Source organism: Hyperoodon ampullatus (genome assembly GCF_949752795.1).
Source record: "Hyperoodon ampullatus genome assembly, chromosome: 7".
NCBI lineage: Eukaryota > Metazoa > Chordata > Mammalia > Artiodactyla > Ziphiidae > Hyperoodon > Hyperoodon ampullatus.
In genome coordinates, this window is record NC_136920.1 from 95,603,794 (window position 1) to 95,622,182 (window position 18,389).

At 49.4% G+C, this 18,389-nt stretch overlaps 2 protein-coding genes and 1 pseudogene across 6 annotated transcripts in view; all 3 read right to left on the minus strand.

Moving 5' to 3' along the window:
- LOC307055662 (trehalase-like) overlaps positions 1-18,389 on the minus strand; it is a 424,950-nt pseudogene that overhangs the window by 102,235 nt on the left and 304,326 nt on the right. The gene's annotated exons all lie outside the window — the stretch shown is intronic.
- Positions 6,989-9,756, minus strand: TMEM25 (transmembrane protein 25; the record flags this gene model as incomplete). Of its 4 annotated transcripts, XM_079709395.1 has the most annotated exons (8): positions 6,989-7,062; positions 7,205-7,291; positions 7,434-7,534; positions 7,690-7,720; positions 8,031-8,162; positions 8,369-8,659; positions 9,108-9,419; positions 9,687-9,756. In XM_079709395.1, 8 exons carry the CDS (start codon positions 9,754-9,756, stop codon positions 6,989-6,991), a joined length of 1,098 nt encoding a protein of 365 aa, XP_079565521.1. The 4 variants fall into 4 exon arrangements, with proteins under 4 accessions (XP_079565521.1, XP_079565523.1, XP_079565522.1 ...); XM_079709397.1 differs by lacking the exon at positions 8,369-8,659; XM_079709396.1 differs by lacking the exon at positions 8,031-8,162.
- Positions 10,617-14,355, minus strand: TTC36 (tetratricopeptide repeat domain 36; the record flags this gene model as incomplete). Its single annotated transcript, XM_079709403.1, has 3 exons — positions 10,617-10,879; positions 13,042-13,230; positions 14,238-14,355. The coding sequence occupies 3 exons, from the start codon at positions 14,353-14,355 to the stop codon at positions 10,617-10,619; spliced, it is 570 nt and encodes a 189-aa protein (XP_079565529.1).

Below are 18,389 nucleotides of genomic sequence, written 5' to 3' on the forward strand. Positions count from 1 at the left end.
TGGATAGGGCACTCATTTAGAGTGTGAGAGCCGAAACCAGGAGGCAGGACGTCGCCTTGTTCAGCCTCAGCTGGGAAGGTACGTGTCGGGCGACTCATATTTTTCACTGCTCTAAGCATGTTTGCAAACGATTGTAAAAACACTGCAAGTATCGATTTTAGGATTACAGATAAATTTTAGTAAGTGAATTCACAAATACAGAATCTGCAAATAACGAGGGTCAGCTGTACTTCCTGCCGAAGTTACTGGCTGATGCGCAGGCCTGTAGTGTTAGCCTGTCTCCCTACCCTAGCACGTCCACTGACCTCTCCAGTGAGCACTTCAGACCCTGTTTCCATCGTGGGCTCCTCCTCCTCCACAATCTGAGGTTACTCTCTTTTGGCTACTTGATCTGTGGCCCTAGAAAAATAAGTTAACTTCTATGCCTCAGTTACTCTAGCTGTGAAACAGTTATAATAAACACTAACTTAACTCCTAGGCTTGTCCTATGGGTGAAAATATGTGAAAAGATTAAATGCCACGAAATGTAAGATCTAATAATTATGTTACTAAGTATAAATGTTTCACTTGACCTTTTGGATTTTCCATTTGGCTATTCTCTCCCTGCCCGAGATTCTCGTTTTTCTAATTCCCCAGGGAAAGCCACAAAACCAGCCTGCTTGCCATGCTCTACACATGATTCATGAGTTCCCTCTTCTAACTAAACCTTTATGCAGTCTATTTTCCTGGCTTGAAGTGTCCCTCTCCTCTGCTATCCCAGGCTCTCAACATTTCTACATAAACAAAAATTGAACTCAAGGGCTTCCCAGGTGGCGCAGTGGTTGAGAGTCCGCCTGCCGATGCAGGGGACACGGGTTCGTGCCCCGGTCTGGGAGGATCCCGCGTGCCGCGGAGCGGCTGGGCCCGTGAGCCATGGCCGCTGAGCCTGCGCGTCCGGAGCCTGCGCTCCGCAGCGGGAGAGGCCACAGCAGTGAGAGGCCCGCGTACCGCAAAAAAAAAAAAAAAAAAAAATTGAACTCAAGTATTTACATTTGCATTCCCTCCTTTAACCTTCCTAAAATGACAGTCTAGGATTTTTTTTTTAAAGGTATAAACCAGCAAGGACAGATAATAGGAAAGAAAATGACTGTAGACCAGAGAGCAATACGGTTTTGAAAGGTGGACAAGTGGTAACGGATTTAGTGAGCAGTGGGAGGGGACAAAGCCGGATACTTGATTTCCAGTAGAGGAGGGGGACAGAGAGACCAATAAGTAAGCCATTTGACACTGCAGAATCCTGGAAAGGATCAGGAACCGGAAGTGTCAGATATTTCTGATGGCATGTGAGCAGGGAGGGGCTGCAGACAGGAGGATTGGCTGAAGGTTTGTAGAAAGATGGGATCCCCAGAACCTTCCCCATCTGTGCTGCCCACCTCCTTACCCTGACAGAAGATAGTCCCCTTTACACCAAGGCGCCTCTGGCCATGAGAACACCAAGCAATTCTGAGGACAGGAATAAGGGGCCATATTTAAAATAAGAGGACAAAATAGAGGAATGAGCAATGAGACTCTCAGCCCTCTTCCGGCTTATCCCTCCAAAGCACAATATCGGAGGAGTCCTCCCTTGGGAAACTGATCAGCCAAAGGGAAAAGACCTAAAGATATTGACAGGGAGTCTTCAAGCTTATAGACTTATTAGGTCCCCCCTACCTACCATCAACTTCCATTCAGCTCGTGGGTATCTCATTCTTGTGTGTGTGTGTGTGTGTGTGTGTGTATGGGTGCGCAGGCATGCTTGCAACTCTCATTCTTAAATATGAATGTACAGTCACCAGGCATTTGAAGAAAGCCAGAAAAAGACAAAAATAGAACAAAGGATATCAGAGAAGCAAAGCAGGCAAGATATGAAAAAAATTTTTCTAACTATAATATTCATAGAGCAGTAGTTCTCAAGTTTGGTTGCATGTTAGAATCAACTGGAGATATATATATATATATATATATATATATATATATATATATATATATATATTTATTTATTTTATTATCATTTTTAAAATATTTATTTATTTGGTGCACCAGGTCTTAGTTGCAGCACGTGGCATCTTTAGTTGCGGCATGTGAACTCTTAGTTGCGGCATGTGGGATCTAGTTCCCTGACCAGGGATCGAACCCAGGCCCCCGGAATTGGGAGTGCGGAGTCTTAGCCACTGGACCACCAGGGAAGTCCCAACTGGAGATATTTTAAAGATAAGTTTCCTCTCCCAGACAACACACCAGACTAATAAAATCACAATCTCTGGAGGTAGGATACAAGAATCCATATTTTTTAACTTCCTCAGATTATTTCAATATGCAGACAAATTTGAGAACCACTGTCAAAGAGAGATGAGAAGATTCTATATCCACGAAATATTGGGCTGGCCAAAAAGTTCATTCGGTTAGTGAATACATTGTTCAATAAAATGCTTGGTGAAAATGAAAAATGTGTGGGACTTCCCTGGTGGCGCAGTGGTTAAGAATCCGCCTGCCAATGCAGGGGACCTGGGTTCAAGCCCTGGGCCAGGAAGATCCCACATGCCGCAGAGCAACAAAGCCCGTGCACCACAACTACTGAGCCTGAGCTCTATAGCCTGCGAGCCACAACTACTGAGCCCATGTGCCACAACTACTGAAGCCCATGTGCCTAGAGCCCATGCTCCGCAACAAAGGAAGCCACCGCAATGAGAAGCCTGCACACCACAACAAAGAGTAGCCCCCGCTCGCCTCAACTAGAGAAAGCCCACGCGCAGCAACGAAGACCCAACACAGCCAAAAATAAATACATACATACATTTATTTTAAAATAAATACATACATACGTTTATTTTAAAATAAATTTTAAAAAATTAAAAAAATAAAAAGGTAAATAACAAACAAAGTAATTTCTCAGACCACAATGGAATGAAGTTAGAAAACAGTAAGGAGAACTGAAAAATTTTGTGTAAATTAAACAATACTCTCTTAACCAATGGGGCAAAGAAGAAATCACAAGGAAAATTAGAAAATACTTAGAGATAAATGAAAACAAAAACACAGCATTCCAAAACTTATGGGATACAGCAAAAGCAGTGCTCAGAGGCAATTTATAGCTGTAATTGCTTACATTAAAAAAGAAGGAAGATCTCAAATAAGCAATCTGACTTTACAACCTGAGGAACTAGAAAAAGAAGAACAAACTAAACTCAAAGCTAGCAGAAGGGGGACTTCCCTGGCAGTCCAGTGGTTAAGACTCTGCGCTTCCAATGCAGGGGGCGTGGGTTCGATCCCTGGTCAGGGAACTAAGATCCTACTTGCCACACGGCGCAGCCAAAAAAAGAAAAAAAAAAAAAAAGCTAGCAGAAGGAAGCAAATAATAAAGATTAGAGCAGAGATAAATGAATAGAGGATAGAAAAACAATAGAGAAAATCAACAAAACCAAAAGTTGGTTCTTCAAAAAGATTAACAGAATTGAAAAGCCTTTAGCCAATTGTCTAAGAAAGAGAGACTCAAATAACTCCAGCCAGAAATGGAAGTGGGGACATTACTGCCAATTCTACAGAAGTGAAAAGGAGCAGAGAGTACTGTGAACAGCTGTATGCCAACAAACTGGAGAGCCTAGATGAAATGGACAAATTCCTAGAAACACAAAACTTACCAATACTGAAAAAGAGAACTTGTAAGACCTATAATTAGAAGATTGAATCAGTCATCAAAATTTTTTTTAAAATCAAAGTAAAATACACAAAACATGAAATTTACCATTTTAACTGTTTTTAAGTGTACAATCCAGGGGTATTAAGTACATTCACATTGTTGGGCAACCATCACCACTGTCCAGCTTCTGAACTTTTTCATCATCCCCAGTTGAAACTCTGGACCCATTAAACAACGATTCCTTCCTTTCCCTCCCTCAGTCCCCAGTAACTTCTATTTTCTGTCTCTATGGATTTGCCTAGTCCAGGTACCACATAAGTTGAATCATACACAATTTGTCCTTTTGTATCTGGTTTACTGCACGTAGCATAATGTTTTCAAGGTTCATCCATGTTGCAGCATGTGTCAGAATGGCCTTCCTTTTTAAAAAGCTGAATAATATTCCATCGTGTGTATATACCACATTTCCTTTATCCATTCATCTGTTAATGGACATTTGCATTTCCACCTGTTGGCTGCTGCAAATAACACTGCTATTAATATTGGTGTACAAATAACAGAGTCCCTGCTTTCAGTTTTTTTGGGAATAAACCTAGAAGTGGAATTGCTGGATCATACAGTAATTCTATATTTAACTTTTTGAGGAACTGCCATACTAGCTTCCATAGTGGCTGCACCATGTACATTCCCACCAGCAATGCACAAAGTTGAACATTAATTTTTACAAGTCTTGATTAAATAGTCTATTATGTCTGGAGGAATTCAGTAAAACATAGTCCAGGTGGGAAAATGCAGCCTGAGCTGTGCCTGCCCAAAATGCTGGACTGCTGTATGTTCCAGCTCAAGGTAACTAGTGACCTGCCTATTATTGGAGAGTAAAGATTAAAGATTAGGTGAGTGAAGTATATAAAAACTGGGGAATTCCCTGGCGGTCCAGTGGTTAGGACTCCACGCTTTCACTGCCGAGGGCCCGGGTTCAATCCCTGGTTGGGGAACTAAGATCCCGCAAGCTGTGCGGTGCAGCCAAAAATACAAAATAAAAATAAAAATTGGTCTTCTTTCCCAGGAAAGACTGAACTGTCATGTTAAGGGTACTAGTAATGCTTGAAAATTCCATGATCCTTAGATTAAAAAGATTTCAGAAATATCAGAGAAGTAACTAGATCAGGGATCCTCCCCCAATATTTTATTATGAAAACTGTTAAATAAAAGAATTTTGGAAGAATTGTACAGTGAATTCTAAATACTCACCAACTAAATCCTACAATTAACATTTTGCTATATTTGCTTTATCACACGGCCATACCTCTCTATCCATTCGTCAGTCTTATTTTTTGATACATTTCAAGTAAGTTGCAGACATCAGTGCACTTTACCCTTAAACACTTCAGCATGCTGGAGAGGGTATGGAGAAAAAAGAACCCTCCTAGACTGTTGGTAAGAATGTAAATTGGTGCAGCCACTATGGAAAACAGTATGGAGGTTCCTCAAAAACTTCAAAGAGAGCTACCGTATGATCTAGCAGTCCCACTCCTGGGCACATATCCAGAAAAGATGAAAACTCTAATTCTAAAAGTTACATGCACCCCAGTGTTTATAGCAGCACAATTTACAATAGCCAAGACTTGAAAGTAACCTAAGTGTCCATCACAGATGAATGGATAAAGAGGATGTGATACACACACACACACTCTCTCTCTCTCTCTCTCTCACACACACAATGGAGTATTTCTCATCCATAAAAAAGAATTAGGAGTTGGGGATTAAAAGATACACACTGCTGTATATAGATGTAAGTAGTAACTCTCAGACCACATGGTGTTAAAAAATTTTTATCTCGATGCACTATAAATTCTTTTTGTGTCTTTTAATTTTTCCAGATTTAAAAGACTTAAGAGTAGAATACCACACTGCTATATATAAAACAGATAAACAACAAGGATGTGCTGTATAGCACAGGGAACTATAGTCAATATTTTGTAATAACCTATAATGGAAAAGAATCTGAAAAAGAAGTGTGTGTGTGTGTGTGTGAGAATCACGTTGCTGTACACCTGAAACTAACACACCTTTGTAAATCAACTATACTTCAGTTAGAAAAAAAACATATTTGAGGGAATGAAACAGACATGCAGCATTCACTCAGTCAAGTTTATTGAGAATCTACCACGTGCTCAGCACTGTCCTCGGCAGTAACGTGAGAAAAATTACAAAACAAGATACCAAGAAGGGGAAAATACACTTTGCACTCTGTTAATCTTTTCCACGTTGCTTTTCAAAAGTGTTCTTCGGTCGTTTTGGGATATGTGATCTCCCTGCTTTTTCCACGTCCCCCTAAGGTTTCCAGCACTGTCAAGTTATGTGCCACTATGGCCATCCCCTAAAGAACAGAGGATGGGACAGGAAGAACAGCTTCCTGCTGATGGGGCAGTGAGGGCTGGGGTCCCATAGCGGGGTAGGTACTTTGAGCGGGAACCCGTCAACCCCGAGGGCTCAGGGCACTCACAGTGAATCATAAAAAGGCCAGACTTGGGGAAGCCCCAGACAGGGCCCTGGGGCCCTTGCTCACCCCCTCCCTGGAAGATGTGCTTAAAGTGCTAACACTGTAAGAAAACAAGGCATAGCTACATGCAGGCCTGGACGCACCAGACTTCTCACCTCCCATTCTTCCCCTTTCTTGTGCTAACACCAGGCGCTGGCACCACCAGGGCCCAGGCCAGAGGGGAAGTCTAGTGCCAAGTGAAGAAGTGGAGAAGGTCCAATGTATAACCTATGATGCCCAAGAGGGGGCTGGGGCAGAGAGGTGTGCAGCAAAGGGTACTGGTCTGTGCTTGGCCAGCGCTGCTGGGCCAGAGGTGAGTTCCTGTGCAAAGGGCAGGTTGGTTCTCTACAGCTAGCAGGGTCCTAAATTTTCCCTGAGGGAACAAAGCTGCATAGCACGGGAAGGAGATCCAGGACGTGCAGGGCCCTCCCAACCAGGCTTGCCCCATGCCTGCTGTACACGGTGCTGAGGAGCACCGGTGTGGGGCAGAGAGCTGCCCCAAGCCGACAGGCCATGCCACGCTTAGATGCTGGACGACCTCCAGGCACACCTGGACAGAGAGCCCCATCCGCCTGGGCACAGGCAATCATGCAGGCCCTCAACCAGAGTTGGAACAAGGGCTTAGGTCCAGCTGGCAGCCTTGCCAAGGATACCAGTGACCCAGAGGACAAGCAAAAGTGGCAGTGGCATGGCCTCGTCCCGTTGGCAATGTGGCCAGGCAGAGGATGCCTTGGAGGAGAACCGGGAGGGTGCCCAGGGGCCAAGAAGGCACCCTCTGTCTTAGCCTCAGCTCAGAGCCAGATCTCATCACTGCTCACACTGGACACCCGATAAATGTAGCCCAGCATTGGGAGACGGATGAAACCTGCGGGTCAGAGATCCCAGGAGACTCAGTCACCCTCATTCCTTGAAAGTTGGGAGACCACTCTCTGCCCCTTGGGGATTCAGAGGCCCTTTGGCACAAGCAAAAGGGCCGGGGAGGAGGGCAGCAGGCCCCTTTCCCATACCTCGGCTGGTGAGGAGGCCGCCGGGCTCCGGATCCAGAAGCTCTGGCTGGCTGTTGTCCTGAGCCATCTGCTGGTCCGCTGGTTTCCCTGTGGGGTGACAAAGGGGATGGTGCCCGGGATGAGGCGTGTGCCCGACGGGGTCTAGACCCTCCTAAGGCCCAGGGTCTCTCTTTTTCTCAGAAGCACCTCCACAGATAAAGCTGGGGCCAACAGAGGGTCCTGGATGTACCTCTGGAGTCCGGAGTGAGGTCGTTGAGCTGCAGGTGGGACGGGAGGGACATGTTCTCCCGCGGCAGGCGCACGTTGTTGAGTTTCAGGTTGTTGGAGTCACTACAGGGCAGAAAAAGGCTTGGATGGGCCCTGGCACCAGCGGGCATAGACTCCTGCTTGCGGCCCGTTCCCGAACTACCAGAAAGCCCAGGATCCCCCCTGTCCCCATGCTGCCTCTCCATTTGGCCCGTCCACCCAGCCCCAGGGAGAGTTACCTAGAGATCAGGGATGGGAGCCGGGAGGGGCCTGAGGAGGAAGAAACCACAGCAGTGTCTCAGTGTGCCCACCTGCTCTGGGCTCTGCCCCCTGCCCTCTTCAGGCCCAGAACCCTCAGGCAAGGGGTCTCTCAGATGCCCAGACTGGCTTCCCAGTGCCTGGCCCTGCTACCTGGGATGCATGTGGTCTAAATCATGGCCACGCCCAGGAAGACCGGTCCTACCACTTGTCAGAGGCGTTCTGCCCAGCTCCACTCGCTGCCCACGGCCTTGCTGCCCACCCCCTGACCTCGTCTCCCCTTCCCCAGCCACCCTCTGCCCCCGCCCTGCTTTGGCCCTACCTTTGGTCTTCTTCGCTTTCCTGCAGACCAGGCAGGCCACCAAGGTGCTGAACCCCACCAGGGTGCCCAAGGCAAGCCCTCCAGCCACAACGATGCCCAGCAGTGGCACTTCCACCCGGGTGGCCAGGAGCCCTGCAGGTCATTCTCTGGTTAGGTTCCCAGCGGGCAGGGCCCCCCAACTCTGAGATGCCACAGGTCACTGCTCTGCCCTCCTTGCCCCAGGTGGCCAGGGACAGCTTTCACCAGACTCGCCCAAAAGGCAACAAGCCTTCCTGTTTCTGCACCATGATCCCACACCCATCCGAGGCTTTGCTGGGCCCATGGCTGGCAGTGCTCACCTGGGGCCGGAAGCGAGGCGCTGGTGACACCCACGTCGTTGGTGGCCACCACAGAGAGGTTGTGCGGCAGGCTGCGGAGCTGCAGCTGCACGGTGTGTTTGGTGAGCCAGGGGTAGTTCTGGGCATCCAGCACCAGGAAATCAGAGGCGTTGACAGTCACCAGCCCATCCTGGTCGATCCAGGTCACGTTGGCAGGCGGGTTCGCACGCACCAGGGCAAAAAGGACGACCAGGAGGCCCGAGCCTTGAGCTTCCTGGTACTTGGCCCCAACCTGGGCAATCTCCGGCTTAACTGGTGCAAAGCAGAGACCAGTATGTTCCCACCACAGCCCCTTGCACGCCTTCCCTTTCTTCCCAAACCCAGAAGGGAGCCAGGGGTCTGGACCTCTCCTTAGGGGGCACTGGGAAACAGGATGGCTGGGTCTGCCAGAGGCAACATTTCGTACAAATGAAGATTAATATAAGAGTATAAACACTAGAACCAAAATGTCAAGATTTGAATCCTGGCTCTGCTACTTACCAGCTGTGTGACCCTGGGCAGATTGCTTAACCTCTCTGTGCCTCAGTTTTGTCATTTGTAAAATGGGGACAACAATAGTAATTACCTCATAGGATTATTGTGAGGATAAAGTGAGTTAGTATTTGCAGAGTGCTTAAGTGTTTTTTAAATGTCCTACCAGACCACCTGCCTGGTGGCTCCTGGGGGTCCCTGGGCAGAGAACCACCTGAGGGGCACTCACATTGCACATTGAGGAGGACGGAGGCATTGGCTGACCGGCCACTGTCTGGGTCCTGCAGGGAGCAGTTGAGCTCATGCTGGGCCCGCTGGGCAGTGACAGTGAAAGTGCTGGTGCCTCCAGAGAAGGCCTCCCTGCCCACGCTCAGCAGTCTTGAGGTGCTGGCCTTCTGCAGCCGTCCATCCAGGTACCAGGCCAATCGGGGGGTGCCAGGCCCCCCTGCCACCCAGCAGGTGAAGGCGTGGCGTTCATTCTCTCGAAGTGCCCGCTCTGCCCAGGTATGACCATCAATTTGTGGCGCCAACTCCCCCCAACCTGGAACACAGGGGATTCTGGGGAGAGCTGGTGGAGGCTTAGTACTGTTCTGTGACCGGGATGAGGTCCAGTTACAGAGGGGCGGCAGGCCAAGAGACAGAGCAGCTGGGTTCTCTAAGCAGGGACGGCTGGACCTTGGGGAGGTGGATGAAGGGAACCCAGCTCTGGTGCCTGGAGTGGGTACCCAAACTGAAGATGCAGGCAAGGAGGGGAGAGAGGGGGACTTGACCGCACAAATGCATGGCCAAGGGATGAACAGGGGTGTACCTGAGCTCAGAAGGGCCGGCAGGAGCAGAAGTGTGTGCGGGAGGGTAGCTGGCCCTGGAGGCAGCGCCATGGTGGCCCCGGCCTGGGCCCCAGGCTGCCGAGAGAAGGGGGCAGGCCTCGATGTTAGCCAGGTGAGAGCAGAGAAGCTTAATAACTGCTCCAGGAATTTACTCTCCAGAAACAAAAATAAACCATGCACGGAAACACAAATGTAGAACGATCCTCAGTGGTGAAGTCAAGGACGCAAATGGTCGAGCCCAAAGGTCCAAACCCAGCCAGCACGTACCTGTACACCTTGCGGGCACAGAACTGAGCGCTGACTCCACGGGACAAACAGGCACACGCTCGCAGGTACACAGAAACAACCTGCAACCGTGCAGCCCGCACCAGGCCCAGAAGCACACACGCGCGCGCGTAAACACTCGGGTACACGTGCCCCTCCCCCAAAGGGACCGCCCTTCTCCCGACCCCGGCTCTCTCCTGCCCGCTTCCCTCACCCACCTACGCCCCTTCTCCCCTCCTCCGGATTTGGGCCGAAGAGGAGAGGATCCGGGAGGCGGGGGTCGCGAAGCATGCCCGCCCCCGCCTCGCCCCGCCTTCCGGTGCGGCTCACCTGGCTCACTCCCCGAGAGCAGCCGGAGCGACTGCTCAGGTCTGATGAGCACCGCAGTCGTCCGCAGGGGCCCGGGCTGCGCCAGGCAGGGCCAATCGATGCCCGACCTCGGCCCAAAGGACCCCCCCTCCCCCAGGGCGGCGGCTCCGGGACCACATCCCGCGCCCCGCTGACTGCCTCGCGCGCTGGGGATACTTGAGCGCCCTTCCCTGCGGGGACGGCGGAGGACGCAGACACAGGCGGTGGCTGGGAGAGCCGGCAGGTTTATTGGTTGCGGGCGCCCCCCTTTCCCCCACGCCCGCCCGCCCGCCGGCGGCTCAGCGCCGGTCGCGGGGCCCGCGCAGCTGCCCCATCACGTCGGCCAGCATGCGGTTGCACAGCGCCGCATACGGGTTGAGCAGCACCAGCTGGCGCCGAGCGAACGCGCTGCCCAGCCGCGCTGCCCGCTCGAAGTCCCTGCGGGCGTCGTCGTCCCGGCCCTGCAGTCGTGCCACGAGCCCGCGCTGCACGAAGCCCTGGCGGGCGGCGCGACCCCGACCGCCGCTCAGCACCAGCGCGCGCTCCAGGTCCTCCAGGGCGCCTGCGGGACCGACGGACGGGCGGGGGTCAGGGCCGCGGCCAGCAAGCGATCCGGCCCCGAGTGGAGGCTCTGGGGCTCGGCCGTTTACATCCCTCCTGCACTTGACCCTAGAGATCGGTATTGTTATTCCCTTTACGCAGATGAAGACTGGAAGCGTTGGCAAGACTCGGCCTGGCTGGGCTGCACAGCCAGTTAGTGGCAGAGCTGGGACTGAAGTCCAGGTCTCGCCTTGTCCGTGTTATTTTCCACCATCTGATACATCAAAACACGGACGGAGGGTCACTATGTTATGAATCTCGCCCTGTTGCCAGGCACGCATACGTTATTAACCATCTACCATGTGCCAGGTGACTGACTCCGAATCCCAGAGTCCAAAAACATTAGAATTAACTGACAACCATGTCTTATACAATAAAGTCCTTTTTTTCCTCTCTCTCTCTCTTTTTTTTTGCCGCACCGCGGGGCATGCGGAATCTTACTTCGCTGACCAGGGATTGAACCCGTGACCCTGCAGTGAAAGTGCAGATTCTTAACCACTGGACCCCCAAGGAAGTCCCTCTCTAACTTTTGAAGACATTTCTCTCCTCTTTTCCATTGATGCCTTAAAACCGCTTCTCTCACCTGTGTTCTCTACTGACTGCCTCTTCTCATTCTTTATTTCCATGGTCTTCATTATTTTGTATCTAATTTTCTTTGAAAGAGGTCTTGGAGCCAGAGGTGGCCTGCAGCATTTTTGTTTTTTATCATCCTCATAAATACTTGGCTCATTAGGCATCAGAGCTGTGAACTCAACCTCAGGCAGCCAGCTGGTATCCACTGTAGGGTACTGAGCTGCATTTCTTCAATTCACTCAAGTTCTCTAGTCTATCGCGCCTGTCAGGGCAGGGCGCTGGGGGAGCGCCAGCAGCATCCTACAGCAAGGCTGATCTTCCCTGTCCTCTCTCTGTGTGTTTTGGTCCCCGGAACCCAGCAGAGGCTCTGCTTCCCGTCCTGACTGGTCGGTTGAGAAGCTTTCTAATCAATCACAGCATTCTTTGCTTTCCCTCAGAGGAGCTGGTCAGGAGGAATTGAAGGCCTTCTCCAGGCAGAATCCCCTCTGATGCTCTCGGGTTTTGGTCTGCAGGCTGTCCCAGCGGCCTTTATGGCCCTTCTCTGCCAAAGCCAGGTGGCAGACAAGCCTGGGAAAGGCCCTCAGAGTCCCCCAATATTCCCAGAATGGAGTCCAAACTCCCCAGCCTGGCATTCCTGGCCCCAGGAACACCTCTACCACCACGGGTCTCGATAGTCTCGTAGTTCCCTACTAGGCTTCTGTGGTTTACCCTTTAGTTGAAACCCATTAGTGATTTCCGGTGTTTTCAAGACAAAGTCCAATCTCGGCCTAATGTTTGCAGTTGTTCACTCTCTGGCCCCTGTTTACCTCTCCAGGCTCTGGAGAGGCTCCACTCTTCCAGCACTCCCTTTTCCAGCCAGATTCCCTGTACCTGTCCATGACTTCAGGACCTCTACAGGCCGTGCCTTCTCCCACTCCCTGCCCTCCATCCAGCTAACGCCTACTCATCCTTCAAAACTCACCCCTCAGGAACAGATCCCATACTGAACCCTGTTGGCTTGTTATGCTGCTATTATATCTATGTGTCTGTTCTACCCTCTAGGCTGTGAGCTTCTTGAGAAGCAGTATCATGTGGGGATTAAGAGCACAGGCTCTGGAGCCCTGCCACCTGGACCAGATCCCAGCTCTGCCGCTTCTCAGCTGCGTGAGTAGGAAGCTACTTAACCTCCATGCTTCAGTTTCTTCATCTGTAAAATGGAGATAACAATAGCACGTACATTTAGGGTTGTTTTGAGGATTATATGAATGACTACAACTCACATGTGAAGTGCTGAGTGCCTGGCACATAGTAATTGCTATAAGCACTATAATCCTCAGCACCTAGCCCACTGCTAGAATGGTAGGCTCTCATTAAATTTTTATCAATAAGTAAATGGAATGCAGTCCCCCTGACTCTCACAATATCCCCAAGAGATTAGCCGAGCCCATGATATGTCTCTTATGGGTAGAGACATAGGTTCCAGAGGGGCTTAGTGACTTCCCACGCCCCGTGCCCAAGCCCCACAGACACACCGTCTCTGGTCTGCACAGGCTCCAGGGACTCTCCCCTCACCTGCCACGTCTCCCCGGAGTCGCCGGGCCTGGGCTCGGTTGTTGTAAGCCGAGGCCCTCTCAGGCAGCAGGTTGATGGCTTGGCCAAACTTCTCCAGGGCTGTGCTGAGGTCGCCAGCCTCTGCTGCCATCACCCCTTGCAGCTCCAGGGCCTTGGACTGCTCCAGCTGTGCTCGAGGGAAAACTCCATCTGTGCCAGGGAGGGAGCCAGGAGGGGACAGGTGTGCAGTTGGGAGCAGGAAGCAAAAGCCACCTGGGGCTTTGGAAACCTGGGACATGAGCCAGGGCTGACTGGGCAGGGGTGTAGGTCACAGCAGGAGTCAGATGCAGTGTTTGGGGCAGGGGGAACTGAGGTCAGCAAGGCAGAGAACGAGCACTGCTTAAAGTTCCAAAGGGACCTGGGAAAGGGGCCTTGGTTGGCTCCCCACTGCCAAGAGAATGAAACCCAAACTCCTTAGCCTGTAGCTAAATGATTTGCTCAAGGTCATACCGCCCATAAGCTGCACAGCTTGGGTTTGAACCCAGGTCTTTCTGGCTCTTCAGTCTGTCTCTATTTTGTTCTGTTCTACTCCACTGCTTCCAACAGGAAGGCCTCCATGACATACCCGGGTCATGAAAACCATTTCCAGTGTTTCTCTCAGCTTTTCAGCCTCAAGTTTCATTAAGGCTCAGGTTTCACTCCTTTAGAAACAAAGGGCATGAAAAACCCCTGACGCGGACAGCAGGCCCCCTTAGGGGCTGGTGGAAAAGCCAGTGAGCGCACTCGCTCCGGAAGAATTAGCTCAGGGCTTGGCTTGTAAGGTGTGTGACACTGAATACTTGCTTAGGGTGGAGCCATTTAGCTGAGCCACCCCCTGCCCTGTTTCTTTCTTCCCTGCTGTGGAGGGTGACATACTCTGTTGTGACAAAGACGTGAGCGGTTCACATGGTCCCTCTCCCCATCAGCACAGTTAAGCTTGGACCATGGGGTGAACTGAGTGGGGAGGTAAGTTCAGAGGGTGGTGGTGGAGGAGAAACCTGGCTTTCTCCTCTGGGCACAGTGACTCTTGCCAAGCCCCCGTCAGTGCACTGAGGATCAGCAATCATCATCCAAGGGTCGTGGAACAAGGGCCCTCGTAAGACCACCTACCTCTGCCACCCCAGCGAGGCAGCAGACCAGCCAATGTGGAGAGCTATACTACAAGGTCGAATACTGACCTTCATCTCCTTCTTCCTTCTCTGCTTCCTCTCCCAGGTCCAACCCAACAGTGTCTCCAAACGGAGTGTCGGGGTTGAAGATGGCCTGCAACACTGCCTGATCATTTGGAGTCCCCATGGTGCTCAACTCAAAATCCAAAAAGGTGACTCCCTGTGAGAGGGAGGAAAAAGGGGTGAGGGCCGAGCCTCCAGCCAGCTGATCCAGAGGGAGGAGGTCCGTTTGAGGACCAGCCCCCATGAGGAGGAATGTTGACCATTCCTTGGCTGCAGTGTAAACTCAGCCCCCTTTAGCCTGGGGATAGTGACCCTGGCTTGGCAGAATATATTTACAAATATTTCTCAACTGCCTCCCTACCCCCACCCCAGTCCTAGGGAGAGAGAGAGTAAATAAATTGCATTTCAGCTTTAAGGTGGAGTGGAGCAAAGAGAGGGTACTGCCCAGGCTCTCCCTGAAATGCTTTCATTATATTATATTCGTAGATTGGGAGGAGCTCATTAGAAGCCAACGCTTGACCACCCGTGGATGAAGAAGGGGGATATATGTACAAAGTAAAGGAACTATTCCTTTGTCGTCTTGACCCGTTCCTCATATCCAGAGTTCATTAGGTCCTGAACATACATCACTGATGAATAAGGGAAGAAAATATGGTTGAGAGACAGTGTAGAGTGGGGCCTGAAGGAAGGCGGTGGGGAATGATTTCATGATTCCACCTTAAAAGAAAGGACTGTGGAAGGGACTTTGTAATCAGGTCACGGGCCACGCCCCTCCCATTCATCCACCTCAGCCAAAGCCAAAAGAAAGTTCAACCATGTGCAGCAATAAACTTGACATGTTTATTAATTAAACTATCACTTAAATAAAAAAAAGTGCATAGAAAATAAACATGTTTAAAAACTCCTTTTTTTTTACAACTATGTACACTTTTTACTTTTACATTCAGTCTTTCGTAGACAGCTTTCAGCATTATTATTTTTTGAACTATTAAAGTATTTTCCTTCATCCCTGTCACAGGGAGTTAACACTGATGGACTTTAGACACATTTTTTTCCTTTATTTTTCTCTTTTTCTCTAACCAGAAGCTTGGAAGAACACAAGGAAAAAAAAAACCGAAAGATCTGTTATACATGATAAAGTTGTCAAGAAATGTCTTATTTCTAGAAAAGAAGCTTGTCATCTGTTGAGCTTTTGAAACAATTATTCAACTACCTGTATTTACTAAAGAGACTGGTAAAAGTTCAATAAAAGAAACACCACAAGTCTATTTTCTTGGTTGAAAGACAGAACTAGAGTACCTCGGAACAAGATACCAGGAAAGCACAGAACACAATTTTCCCCTAAATGCAGGTGGTAACCCCAACATTCATAACCAAAAATAGAGAAACAAGGAGTACAGGTACTGACTGGCAACATTCACAGGCAGAAAAAATCCAGGTGACACCATTTCTGCATTTCTCTCTGATCCCAGGAATGGACTGTTCCGCCATCCCCTTAGGATGGGTCCCCCCCCATTGGGGGGGACCAGAGGAGCGCCAGACTGACATTTTCCTGCCACTACTAGCAACTGTAACACAATCCTTATCTATAGTGTTAAGAGAATTAAAAGCCATGGACTGAACTAGGCTTTGTTACATGGTGCATTACTATATTAGTTCCTATATATATCATATTTATATTTATTTGAAAACCAAAACAAAAAAGTTGCAAGTTTTCAGAGTGTGAGACTTGACTGGTATTCATGATTCGGCACAAAACCATCTGCTAGATAACCTTGTATTGCTTTAAAATGAAGGAAATGAAACATAAAATTACACCCAGCCCTTTGCAATGACCCGCTTTTCCTTTAAAAAAAAAAACCCAAAAAAACCACAACTTGATTTCTATTTTTAAAAAAATCCCAAATCAAACTTAACATCTGACAAGGTTTTGACCTTTAGTATTTTCAGATACTTGATTGAACGACAGTCCTTTAGAAAGATACATTCATTAAAAGGTTTTTTTTTTTTTTGTTTTTTGTTGTTGTTGTTTTTTTTTTTTTTTTTTTTTTTAAATCAAGGGAGCTGCATGGTGCTCACGGCATTGGCCGGGGGTTTGACAGAGGCAAGCGGGGTGGTGGAGTGGATCCCGGCAAAGGAGTCTGGTTGAAAACTTTTATGTAGCTGCCAGGGCTTCCCCCTTGATTCTTGTCATTGGTCTAAAAACAGGAGGGGCCGGGCTGGAGGTGGCGGACGGTAATGGAGGGAGCCAAGGGACCAAGTTCCGGCCAAAGGGTCAGCGCCATGCAGCTATTCTGGTTACACAGTTGTCACTGGCCACCAGGAAATGCAGCCACAACAGGTTCTAGCAGCAAAGCTGTGAGCTGGCTCTGTCACTGAGAACTGACCAGGTTTGCAGCTGTTACTCCTTAGGGATTCGGGATGCCCCTTAGGGGATTCTTGGGACTGACCCACCACAGTTCCTCAGTCTGCACTTTTGTGCGGAGATTCCCTTGGTCACTTTCAAAACAAACTCGGAGGTGTTTTGGAGATAGCTATGCCATTTTTTTTTTTTTTTTTGCCTTCTTTCCCTCTTGTAGGGAAACCTTAGCTTATTCCCCAAGTTGCTGGCAGGTACGCTGAAATTTGGCAATGGACTCAAGGCTGAGCTCTAAGAGGAATTCCTCATTTCCGCGGTTGACAGGGAGTGGAAAGGCAAGGCAAACCATCTGCAGCTGGCAGGAGGAGGAGAGCTGGGGGTTCCTCCCCTGGCCTCAGGGTTTGGGACTGGTAGAAAGAGCTGAGGAGGGGCTCACAGTACAGCACGGCCTAGCAGGGCAGTAACTAGGTCTATTTAGCTGAGTTTCCCCCACCCCCGACTGGCCTTTGGGTCTTTCTCAAGGTGAATTCATGACCCATCAGTGCATTAATCATTTCAGTAACAAATGCAGCTTAAGGTATTTTTCTTTAAAAAAAATAGGAATAAAAGGATTTACAAAAAAACCTCACACAGTGCAATAATAAAGGAAACCAGACACTAGTGGAACCCCTTGGGCCACCGTATCTTGTTCACGGGCAAAAGGAGGAAGGGAGGTGAGGTCTGGGTAGAGTGCTTTTCCCCCAGTCCCCTGCTGGCACTTCTCCACGATGACAGGGAGTCTCTGCCTTCCTGGCCACAGTGCTGGGCTCCTTGCATGACAGTGAAAACAGTGACAATGTTCCAGCAGAGGCACCAAAGTTCTTAATTAAGGTCACGGAAGAACAGGGAGCCCAGGATGGAAGGCACAGCAGAGCCACGAGTCCCGGGGCAGAGAGCGCTGGGCTGAGTCGTATTGCTTCGCTAGACTTCCTTCCGTAGAAATGGGCTTCTCGAGGCGAGAAAAGGTGCCTCGCCCTCCACTGGACTACGCTGCTCTGAAACCTTGTAGCTGACAGAGGCAGAGGAGAATCTGCTTTATCGTGAGTGGTCAGACTGTGCTTCAGTTTCAACGGGCTGCCCCAAAAGAGGGCACAGGGGAATCCGGGGGGGTCTTTGCAGGCATGAGGACTTGGTGGGCAGAGGGAGAGGGAACGAGGTGACCTATGAAGCAGATGGTGATGGAAAATGTCAGGTTGCCATTCAGCTTGGTTGCTAACTCTGAAGGAGGAAAGACGAGGGAAGTGTAGGTTCCCACCTCTCAGCACTGAGCTGTGCCAGAAAGGAGAGAGACAGGGCAGGAAAGAAGAGGAGAAACTGCTGTGTCGAGATCCTACCGCAGCCTTTTCAGGAGCTTCGATTTGGGAAGGAGGGGAGTGGCCCGATGGAGTTGGGGGGACCTTCCTTTGCCATTTATTGTCAAAGAGCAAACCCAGGAAACGTTTATGTCAACAGGGCACAAACAAGCTACACATTAAACAACAAAAAGTACACCTTCCAGGGGGAAGTTGGGCAGGAAAAACCAGACTTTGTGTGTTCAGCTGAATATTTTCTCTAACTTCATCCTATGAAAATAAAAAATTATTAAAAACCGATCTTCTTTTAAATTAGGATAATACCGCGGTTTAAAAAATAGCCTTGTCATAAGTGCTTCTCCCTATGAAGTGCTTCTCATAGAAAAATATACAAAATATATTTACATTTATAAAACCTTAAATAGTAAACTGTAAACAGAACAGAGTAAAATCCAATGACTTAATTTA